The sequence below is a fragment of the Lissotriton vulgaris genome, chromosome 3_1, assembly GCF_964263255.1.
Source record: "Lissotriton vulgaris chromosome 3_1, aLisVul1.2, whole genome shotgun sequence".
NCBI classification, from domain to species: Eukaryota; Metazoa; Chordata; class Amphibia; order Caudata; family Salamandridae; genus Lissotriton; species Lissotriton vulgaris.
Genome location: NC_141689.1, coordinates 377,121,009 through 377,133,210, shown reverse-complemented (window position 1 = coordinate 377,133,210; position 12,202 = coordinate 377,121,009). Strand labels below are relative to the sequence as shown.

The window sequence follows — 12,202 nt, the reverse complement described above, 5'->3', positions numbered from 1 at the left end:
TGGCAATCTAACCACGCTAACCAATACTTTAACCACTGCCAAGGGCATCCAGTGGTGGTTGTTTCTCCTGGGATCGTATACCAACTACGGTTAGTTAGCAATGCATGCCCATGGTCTGGGTCTGAGAAAAGAGTAGTGCCATGATGCTGCATTAGTGTTGTCCATCTTTCATCCCGGCATTCAACGAGTGTACCACTCCAGCACTTACTGACCGCACCGGGATTAAAGGATGAACTGACCACAGTGATTCAAACCTGTAAATCGGTGTTGTACAAAGGCCTCAGCAGAAGGTGCTTGACCCGCGGAGCTAGCCAGATCTTTTAAAAACTGAGAACACTGGCATATCCCTTAACTTCTTGCACTGTCATGAATGTAGGCGAGCTGGATTGTAAGGAGCTCAGATCCTATGTCATATTGTTTTGTGTTCACTGAGTTACTAGTAACTGGCACGTGCTGGAAGACCATGGCCGAGGCGCTGTATTATGACATGACAGTTACAAGCGCCATTTTGGGCAGTGCACATAAGGGCAGGTGGATGTTTTCAGTGTCTGCATTAAGCCACTGGAGCGTTATGGTGCACAGTGTGACCCTAATCATGGAAAGGACCCAAAGCTGTCCATGCACACCAGCTTACATGGCACTGCAATATGTTGGCACCACTGACTGGCACAAGACAACCAACACTTACTGCTCGTCGTTCAAAGCCACCCGGTTCTAACTCTAGCCCAGCATTCCCTACATCAGATCCCGGGCAGTAGGCACACAGACCCACCGGATTAAAATGATGTGAAAACAATGAAGCGATGAACTGCCATGTTTAAAGAGTGGTACCAGCATGCTGCCGCGTGCCATCCTCGGTTCAACAACCAAAGAAAATAACTGTACTGCCCGGTCTCATCCGTGACGGTACAGACGGGTCGACGTGTGGAAGTGCGATCTCGTAATGGAGGCGCACGTACTGTGTGTCATCTCACTTTAGAAAATGGAGTCGCCCAGGCTGTGCTTGGCTTCTTCAAGGAAGTAGTCCCTAAATGAAAAGATAGCAGCCCAGCAGCGTAACTAAACTGTAGTTGGTCGGTGCTGCTTCCTACAAAACGGAAGTGATGTATCGGATAGTCAGCCAAAAATAAGCCAGCTAAGAAGAGCAATGCCAAATTAACCAATGGCAGGCGGCAGAAGAAATTACCCTCCATATTCTGTTTACTACAGGTCTTGCGACAGCGCATGTGCTGTCAAGACTCGACCTAAAAAGGGGTGGGAGCAAGTCATGACTAATCTATTTTGTTCATGAATGGAACAGTCCTTATGTACATCAAATTTGTGTGTGTGTGTGTATATATATATATATATAATCAGAAGAAACCCGACCGCTTCTAGTCGCGGTCACAAGCGGGCGCAGACCACCTCTCCTCCAAAGTGTATTTTGAATAATATCAAAACGCCATCACACGATTAAAGTGTCAGCAGTGCAAATTTATTGCTTTCCATAGCAGAGCAAGTGCTCTCCCTGACGCGTTTCGCTCCGCGGGCGGAGCTTGATCACATGTCGAGTCAGGAGTAGGCAGAGCAATATACAGTGATTAAAAGCCCAAGCGCCTAAAGAAATATATATATGTATGTGTGTGTGTGTGTGTATGTATATGTGTGTATATGTGTATATATATATATTGTAGTTTACGACGCACACTAGAAACTGTGCCGATGCACTCCGTTCAGGTAACACGTATTTGTCAATTACTCCAGCAGTCTGGTGTACTTTTCAAGTTGCTTTTAATTTACATCGGTTCCAAAACACAGATACATGGAACAGCCCAACGCGTTTCAGCGAACCAATCGCCTTGATCACGGGTAGTTGAGTAATGTTCCTAAACACATATTAATAAAGTTTCAAAAAACACAAATGCACACGTGATTGCCACAGTGAAAACATGAACAAGGGACAAAAAAGTTAAGATACGGTGGCCATCTTGTAGTGGTGTTTGAACATAGTACTCCATTGCAAAACACATATAGAAGATAATGTCAATCATATTGTATTTGCTGATCAGAAGTATAATATTTCAAACATTTGCACCCTATTTGATGCTGGACTCGATATTCATGGAAAACAATATCAATATTAATTAGAAAGTTACCATCATTAATGTATGAATTTATCGGGTTGCTCACAGTATTCAAAATGATTTATCCATTATAAGATTAATTTCTCCATGGATATGCCTAACATTTAGAACCAATATACATAACTCCAGAGCATAGAGTATTGATAAATCAAATGAAACCCAAGTGGGTTAAGGTTCCAAGGCAAGTCATCAATTGTAAATTTGCGGTTGTAGAAAAAGGAAAAAACATAAGCAAACCAGAAGAGGAAAAGAAGAGAACATCCTACTACCCCAGTGGGAAGGTATCAAGGCCAAATGTCCAAATTACAAAAGCCTTAATAATGTCTCTCAGCAATCAAGCTCCTCCGCAGCCCTCTGCAGAAAGGGGGAAAAGACAAAGCAAAATTTGCCCGTCAATGCCAATATCAAATCTTAACACCTATACTGATGACTTTAAAATTGTATGACTTTCTAATAGTGCCCTTTTTATTTCCCAAAATAAATTCAAACATGTGATAAACAATAAACCAAATTAGTTAATGATTAAAAACAATTTCTTGCAAGACAGAATAAGGTAAGCAGAATTCCACTATGTACATAAGGCACACTACAGAAAAGCAATATATAAATACAGACACTGTGAATACCCTACATGGTCATACATAGTCTACGTGTCACCCAGATGCCATATCATTTCCTCTTCGGAATTGAGGCGACCAGAGATCTAGGTATCTAAATTGATGATGTACCTGTTTTCCAACTGTCTCAATTTGCGGATTTTATCCCCTCCCCTTGGCATTGGTGGTAGTTTGTCAATGACAAAGAATTTGAGGAGGTCACGATTACTTTTGTGATACTCCTCAAAATGACGGGCCACAGGCGAGGTCTGATCTTTATTCTGGATGGCTCTCATATGTTGAAGGACCCGTATTTTGGCCGGGAACATGGTACTCCCAACATATTTTTTAGGACAAGGGCATACCAGAATATATATACAGTATTCGGAAAGACATGTCAGATGTTTCCCAATGTTCTTTTCTTTCTCCTCTACTGGGTAGAATACCTTTTTCACGTTAGAACTATATTTGCACGCTTTACATTTCATACGTGTAAAGAAAACTTGGATGTTACTGGTTTTAGGTCTTATTGTGCTAATTTCATTTTGACTCACTTTAGTTCAGTGAGTCTGCCCTCCGGTATGTCATACTGGGATTGTCACCCAAAACGTCAGTCAAAGCTGATTCTGTCTTGAGCACTTTCCAGTGTCTGATAAGACTTTTCTGAACTTTCCATGATTTGGAATGATAAGTTGATATAAACCTGATGATTTCCTTATCCTGCCCTTTATCTTTTCTTTCAGGGTTCAGCAATGATTCATGTCTGATCTTATTAGCCTTCTGATATGCCTCCTCAATGATTCTGGGATGGTAACCTCTATCTTCGAATCTTTCCTTCATACACTCACTCTCTTTTACAAAATCTTGATCCTGACTGCAGTTCCTCCGGGCCCGGAGGAACTCGCCGTATGGAATGCTACGGATCAGTGCTTTAGGATGTCCGCTGTCCGCATGTAGCAGGGTATTCCCGGCTGTCTCTTTGCAGTAGAGTCTTGTCGTCAAGTTTTTGTTAGACGCCTCAACGTATAAATCCAAAAAAATAGCTTTGGAGCTACTGATTTTTCTTTCTAGCTTCAAATTGAGTGTTGTCATTAAGGTCTTGTATAAATGATTCAATATATATATATATATATATATATATATATATATATATATATATATATATATATATATATATTTTTTTTTTTTTTTTTTTTTTTTTTCAATGAAAAAACCATAGGTTTTAGCCCATATATAGTTAGGGATTAGCATTTTCAAAACCTTATTTTACTCGCATAAAACCATTGCCGTTGGCGATTAAAACTGCCCCCAATCTGATGAGCTTCCGTAGGCTATTAAAGACATGGTTGTTTAACCAGTAAGTTGCTGTTTGATCGCTCTTAGCCCTTTATGCGCCGAGACACCTTCGGGTATTTGTATGTGCAATAAAAATCTCAAAAATAAATAAATAAATAAATAAATAAATTGAAATTCGCATATATAGTTAGATGCGCTAACTATATATCGCGCACCCGCAATCCACTGCTGATGATGTCACATATTACATCATTCATGACATGCTCAGTGACATCACTGATGACATCTCAAATGACATCACGGATGACATCTGAAATGACATCACTGATGACATCACTGAAGACATCTCAAATGACATCACTGCTGACATCTCATTTGACATTACTGAGCACATCACTAATGACATCATTCATGTGATAATACGATGAACCTCTTCAGACTCTAATATAACCTTTGATACACTCAGTGTAAACAAAAACCAGTTTGCGCCACCTCCCTCTGCTGCCTTGGGACTATTCGCACAACAGACCGCTACTGACGAGGCCTCCCCGCGCACCCCCCGGGACGCCCCACGCCGTTTTTCGGAGCTGCATTGTAGGATACCAAAAACCAGTGCGGCACCCAGGTAACATCACCTGGGTGCCCTCCAGAACTCAGCACGTTGTGCTGCCTTGGGACTATTCGCACAAAACACAGCTACTGACCATTGTTGCTTCTTTTTTCAAAAAAATGTTTAAATGTATTTACTGTTTTTGTTGCGTTCTATATATTTAAAAGTTATTAAAGTGTTATAATCCTACTTTGTTGGAGTACTATATATTTATAATGTGACACATAATTGTAAAAACTTTGATGTACAAAGAGGCATCCCTGGAATCTTCCGCTTCAGGCTCGGTCCCACACACCCTCACAGTGAGAATCCCCTCCCCAAGCACAATACAGGATGGTTATCAGATAGTAGGAACGCGTGTGGTGTGACAGATCTACTGTAACTCCTTTGAAGAGGGATGATTCTCTACAGCTGGGGCCATAAACTACATCTGCAGGGCTAGGTGATAGCCTGGGACCGGCCTGAACAATCGGACACAGAGGAAGAAGAGTGTCAGAGGGTGCGGTACTGAATAGGGTGAAAGGGTGGTGTCGGGCGGGCACAGGGTGTGATTCTCAGGGAAGAGCAGCGCACATGGGAGGAGGTTTCTGGCCCATGCTTGAGAGAGAGAGCGGGGGTGACCAGTGCGTGGGGGAGATGCTTGCTAGGGTGAGGAGCCATGCTGAGGATCGGCGGCGTGCAGAGAGTGGGTCTGGTCAAGGCATCTAAAATGGCTGCCGTGCTCAACAAAAGTGTGGCATTGCAAAAAAGACAAGATGGCGCAGACAATGTTTATCAATAAGGATTAATTTATAACAATTATTTTAAACAAAATATTTACTCGCAGTGACAAAATGGCGGTCAACACTTCCTGATTTCCATCGAATTGAACGTTAACAGACGTCACGCAACAAAAAAAAACGCTCACGCACAGCCGCTGGAAGACATGTATCAACATATATGAGCCTCCTCAGCCACCCTCAGAAAACAAAAGGGGTCAGGATAAGTCTCCCGTACCCCCTTATACCTAGTAATTTAATGAAATCGAAACACAAAATGGCGAATTCACGTTTCGCTACCAGTTTGCGAACCGAGAAGCGCTTCTACCTCGAAAAATCAAATTTTTATTATTTGCCCCACGGGACCCTTTAATAACCCCAACATCATTCCTAGGGGGTCAAGAGAGGTCTACCTAGCCCCCTTTCATTAAATTCCCCCTTCGTTTTTCTCCTCCTCTTGTCTCTCGATCCTACCGACAGACAAGATGGCGGCCGTTCCGGACTGTTTAGAATGTTGACAGACACCGGAGAGCCAATCAGCTTCGCTACGCAAAGCTCCGTTACGCGAAAAGTACGCGATCTGGGACGCTGTCACAGATATACCTGTTTTTTAAACGTTAATTTCTCAAAATCCACTGGAGCACATATATTGAGACCCAGCAAAGGTCATTCGGGCTAACAGTCCCTATAATTTTGCCAAGTTTCGTGCAAATCCATTCAGCCGTTAATTTGCGAACCGAGAAACGCTTCTACTGTGAAAAATCACATTTTTTTAATTTTCCCCACGGGACCCTTTAATAACCCCAACATCATTCCTAGGGGGTCAAGCGGGGTCTACCTTGCCCCCTTTCATTAAATTCCCCCTTCGTTTTTCACCTCTTCTTGTCTCTCGATCCCACCGAGAGACAAGATGGCGGCCGCTCCGGACTGTTTAGAATGTTGACAGACACCGGAGAGCCAATCAGCATCGCTTCGCAAAGCTCCGTGACACGAAAAGTACGCGATCTGGAGCGCTACCCGGGACGCTGTCACAGATGTATACATTTTTTAAAACGTTAATTTCTCAAAATCCACTGGAGCACATATATTGAGACCCAGCAAAGGCACATCGGGCTAACAGTCCCTACAATTTTGCCAAGTTTCGTGCAAATCCATTCAGCCGTTCGAGCTAAAAGTGAGGCCAAACGCCCTATGGAAATTAACATGGGAAAAACGCGTTTTGGGACCCCCCTTTTTTCTCGGCCCTCCCTTGACGAAACCCCCCCATATTTTCAAGGGCTGCTCAGAAACAAAATGTGCCATTTTCCTGAACATTTCAGCCGATTCCGTCCACAAACGCCAAAGTTATTAGACATAGAATTTTCAAAAGTCCCATAGGAAAAAAATCCTAACTATATATACCTACTGGCTATCGCCAGTAGGTAATATATATATATATATATATATATATATATATATATATATATATATATATATATATATATATATATACACAAATGCTAGCGCACCCACTGGGGTATTACCAAACGTGCACTACGGATCCCACAAGGCCACAGTGAAGGCCACGCCTACCAGTGTGGGATTAAGATATGAAGTGCAACGTTTCAGCGCCTGCATTGTGCTTATGACCACGCCGCTGAGGAAGGGATTTTGCATCCTGAAACGCGTCCGGCTGTTACACCGTGAATGAGCTATCCTGACTAAGACTTTTTGCAAGCAAGCTGCCATAATGCAAAATAAAGAGATTATTTCCACTTTCTGTGGTCTCCTTCAAAGTGTGGTTCCTGTAGCGATGGATATATATATATCTATCCCAAGTACTGGAACATCACATAATACTATTGCCAAAGAGTGCCTCATTGGAAATCCTAGTGGGCAGACCCAGGTGCAAGAGTAATCTGCAGTGAGTTGCGCAACAAGATATTGCCTGACTTTGGAACCACCAACATTAACCCCCCACAAACCATGCGGCGCAGTGGGTGGACTGGTGTGCCCAATAGCAAGCACCTATAGATGCAGAGTAGGGTATTCACAGAAACAGTCTAAGATCTGTGGTAAATGTTAGGAATATTTGTGACTAGATTTGATGAAGCGGACTGTGCCCTGATGTACATTGCTGACGGCTCTTCCGAGAATGTTGTATGTTACATGGGGCGTCTGGCTCCAGTACTGGTTTTGTTAATGTGATATAAAAAAACAAATCAAATTGATCATCAAAACACACAAAAATCAATGACTTCAGCAATGAAAAGGAAGCCCTACAGTGATACAAAATATTGAATGGACTTTAAAATCAGTTGGTGTCAATGTATGTTTAAATGTTTAAAAAAAATTAGACCATTTTGAATTAAACTGTTCCTCCATTAAAAAGTGATGAAGACTTTTTGTTTCAATAATATGTGTTTTATTGTTTTTCAGTTATTTTGACGATGATGAGATGGACCCAGAAATTGAAGAAGCATTTGAAAAATTCTGCTTGGAATCAGAGCGGAAGAGGAAACAGTGAACACTTAAAAACCTGTAAACAGAATGTAGGCCTGGTGTTTAGCAGAATGTAACCGAAGGACACCTATCACAGTTTAACAAAATTAGTGATGTTCAGTTGATTCAATACTGAAGGTACAACACATAGCATATCTCTTTGCCGAGCCTGCCAAAAATGTATACTTATGGTCTTGTAAGTTTAAAATTAGTATGTATATAATATAGTTTATTTTATGTACAGTTACCTGAACAGGATGTTTTCATGGCAATAAAACTTGATTTGAAAGAAGTGTGCAGTTTAAAGTAAATATGACTGATGTTTACAAAGTATACACCTTGAATTTCTTAAGAGAAAAAGTTCTATAGGGTAGAAAGCAAATTCATTCTGTTATTTAAAAAAAAAGCAGAACTGGAGATTATTTGAGCATAATTATTGAATTTACTGTAACTCCTAAGGCTACAGTTTACATAGTTGTATACACTTTGAAAAAGCAGATCTTGAAACTTTAGTAATTGTTTCGTCAAAGGACAAAATCATGAAAGTTTTTGTTTTAAGGTTTTTTACAATAAAGTCCCTTTTTTAAATTACAACATGTATGTCATTTAAAGATGTTTCAACACAATAACTAAATAGTTTAATGTGGTTTGGAAAATTGGTTGCCAAATAGAAAATTCTACCACCTAACCCATACATGTTTGTGTGTAGTACCACATTCTCATGTAACAGTTTATTTTCATTTGTCTTAAGACTTCATTTTAGAAGTCTATGCAGTTATGATTTCATGTTACCGATCTTTTAGATTTAGCATTGGTTTATAAATGTACAGCTCAAACAATATTTTGCTTAGCAGAGACTTTTCCAACACTGACATAGGCCTCCTCTATGAACTTCAGGTCTTATTTCTTAGAGTGACTGGGGGGGGGCGATTGTTATGGAAAAAATGGTTGTTTAGTTCTGCCTTACGTGCAACAACAAGGATTTGAAGCGTGCGAGTTACGGGCGATTGCAGAGAAGTTAGAGGCAACTACGCCCGGTCCGCTATTTTTTATGGTTACTGTGTTTTTTATATGTGTTTTGAGATTTAGAATCTTTTTCATTAAAATAACTTACGCACTTTAGGCAGACTCTGGGGGTGACCTCCTTCCTCCCACACAATCCTCCTACAGTCGCTTAGCCCCATTGCCGCTCTCCAGAGTGCGGGCCCGTCCGTGCGAGCGGACCCGCCATCCCTGATGTTAGCGGTCTAGCTTTCCAACTTGGCGGGGCATAAAAAGGATGACGCACGAACGCGCAGCGGACACGCCTAAGGCAAGCCCGTCTGCACCCGTCCGCGCCAAGGACGCGCCCTGCTCCGGATATGCTGCTGCTTCCGCTGGAACCCTTGGACGTACAACTGGTGGGTCCACCATGCACGTGATATTGGGGTGCATGATAAAGGTACAGGGATTATTAGACATGAGGTAACAGCCACTCCGACTACAGATTTTGTAAGCAGAGGCCTGCTGTCATGCAGGCTTTTAAATGTAAGATCTCTGCCTAAACATTGAGTGGAAATTCAACTGCTGTTGGAGCATCATGGCCTGGAGATTTTGTTTTTAACGGAAACATGGACTCGCCCGGACTGTGAGGTTGACTCTGGTGTGGCCTGTCCATCCGGTTATAAATGTTGTCAACCCGGAATGTACAAAAAAGCAGATACCTCCCTCCCAGGAATTGTGTAACAACCTAGCTAACTTTTTTCATCTTATGGTCAAAGCTATCATTGACGAGTTGGGGAGGAGAATGAGCATTTGATGCCTGTCACCTCTGACTCTGTGGGCAGTGGCAATATGTAGAAAGTGGTGAAGAACATTCTTATCGACCATCTATATTTTAATAGTGAAAATGCTTTAACCGGGTTTGGGCCTCTGACCATGGAGGAATTCTGTAAAGTAGCAAAGGGCAACTCATCTGGCTCCCCCTAAAATCCCGTCCCTCATAAAATTTAGTAGACCTTTGAGACAGAGCTGTTTCCTACGCTTAGGCGAATTTGTAATCAGTCCCTTAATAGCGGTGTAGTGCCGCTGCTGTGGAAAAAAGCTTTGGTAACTCCCCTGCTTAAAAAGGCCTCTTTGGATCCAGAATGCCCCAAAAACTATAGGCCGATCTCCCTTCTACCCTTCCCGGCCAAGATCACAGAGAAAGTGGTCAGTACGACCATCTCCAATTATCCGGAGCAGCACAAATTGTTGGAGGAGGCTCAGGTCGGCTTTCGGCCTGCCCATGGCACAGAGTCGGCCCTGGTTGCCGTGATGGATGAACTTCGGTCGCGGGCAGACAGGAATCAGGCAGCGGTTCTTATCCTGCTTGACCTGTCTGCCGCGTTCCACACAGTTAACCATTGAACTCTGTTGAGTAGGCTGGAGAAAGTGGGGGTGAAGGGTGGCACCTTGCAATGGTTCCACTCTTTCCTTACGGGTCGAACGCAGGCGGTGTCCCTTCCTCCATATCGGTCTGAACAGATGAACATCACTCATGGGATACCTCAGGGCTCGGCTATTAGCCCGATACTCTTCAACATTTATATGAAACCTTTGGTTGTGGTTGTTAAAGAGCATAGGATTAACATCACAAACTACGCCGACGACACGCAGCTCATCTTCTCACTGGAGGGTGAACAATTTACCTCTATTGAAGAGTTTCATTGCTGCTTGCGTAACACGGCTCAGTGGCTGAAAGATAACTCATTACAATTCAATGCCGGTAAGACGGGGTTCTCTTCTGTTCTGTTGACAGAATTCCCTCAGCGCTGCCTAGTAACTTTTGGCCTAGTGACATGTCAAATGCAGTGAGACCAGTGGAGAAGGTTCGCAACTTGGGCATTATGTTTAACAACAAGTTGACCATGGAGGCTCAGGTCACTAGAACGGTAGGAAGCTGCTTGGTGATCATTAGGTCACTACGTAAAATTCTTCCTTTACTACCTCCTCAAACTTGGGCACTAGTTGAACAGAGTACAGTCTTGAGCAGACTGGACTATTATAATGCCCTTTTGCTTAAATCTCCCAAGTCCCTTTTGGACAGACTTTTGAGAATTCAGTCTACCGCAGCTAAACTTGCTTTGGGCTGGCCGAGGCGGTCCTCGTCCTCCAAGGCCCTCACAGAACTACACTGGCTTCCAGTGGGACAGAGAATTAAGTTCAAGTCCCTCTGTCATGTGTTTAAAGCTCTGCATGGGATGGGCCCGGTCGTGCTACAGAGGAAATTTGAGTTTTATGTTCCAGCCAGAAACCTTCGTTCTACCTCAGCTAGATTGGTTAAGGTAGCTAGGTTTATGAAAGTCAGAACTGGTGGCAAAACTTTTACGGTTGCTGCGGCCAGACTGTGGAACGGACTTCCTTTGGAATTAAGACAGATCAGTGATCTTCTGCCCTTTAGAAGAAGGTTAAAAACTCTGCTATTTCCCAAAGTTTAGCTGCTAACCTGTTCTGTACTAGTTGCTTGTGCCTCTCTGCTGTCTGTCTTTTGCTGTTTACTCCGAGCTTCTCAGAGCCAGGATGCCGTCAGGTGATAGAGCGCTTTTTAAATGAAATAAATAAATACATTTGTGGCTAGACAAGCACGGCATATGCAACCTCTGCCATTTCTCCAGCAATGACTAAAACCCAACATCTTTGGGCAAGAAGACTTCATTAACATCGATCTAGAAGAGGTAGACCCCTCAGCTCTTACACACAGGGCAGTACCAGCCCAGAGTCCGTCTCCTCACAGGGCTGTTAGAATGAACAGAAAGAGTTGAGCCTCGAGCCCCTAAACCATCTGGACCGAAAGCCATGTTTACACCCAGCATTACAGTAAGAAGGTGAACCCGGTATGTGTTACGTAGGAGTGGTCCCAGACCTAGTGGAATTACTTTAACACTAACAAATTTTCTTAAACCAAATCCTTTAAGAAACACTATTGTTTATTCAAAATAGTGTGTATACGTTTTCCACTGTATTTTTTCTTTTTTTTAGTGCTGGTCGACGTTTCGACCCTCATTGTAGGGATATTACCCCTTACAATGGCGGGTGGGTGAGTGTTAACAAACACTTCCGCATGTTAACACTCACCCATCCACTCGTGCACCAGTCGTACGTTCGGCACGGGAATTGAAGGAGCCGGCGCATGGAGGAGTCAGACCCCTGCCCATAGCGACCCAGTCTTAACGGAGTTTCATTCCGTGCTCCGACCAGTACGCCCTACTACAGATTGTCAGCCTATGAGATATCCCGGCCACCGAACTGAACTCAGAGTGCTCTGTCTCACCATGAAATTGACCATCGTAGGGATCGGTTATCAGGAACGATCCTATT

At 42.9% G+C, this 12,202-nt stretch overlaps 1 protein-coding gene across 1 annotated transcript in view; it reads left to right on the top strand.

The window, feature by feature from the left end:
- Positions 1 to 8,458, top strand: part of PAIP1 (poly(A) binding protein interacting protein 1) — a 637,739-nt gene extending 629,281 nt beyond the window's left edge. Inside the window, exon 11 of the mRNA XM_086960605.1 lies at positions 7,802 to 8,458. Within this exon, the coding sequence (XP_086816731.1) occupies positions 7,802 to 7,889 (88 nt within the window). The 3' untranslated portion in view covers positions 7,890 to 8,458. The remainder of the gene's footprint in view (positions 1 to 7,801) is intronic.
- Positions 8,459 to 12,202: the final 3,744 nt, after the last annotated feature.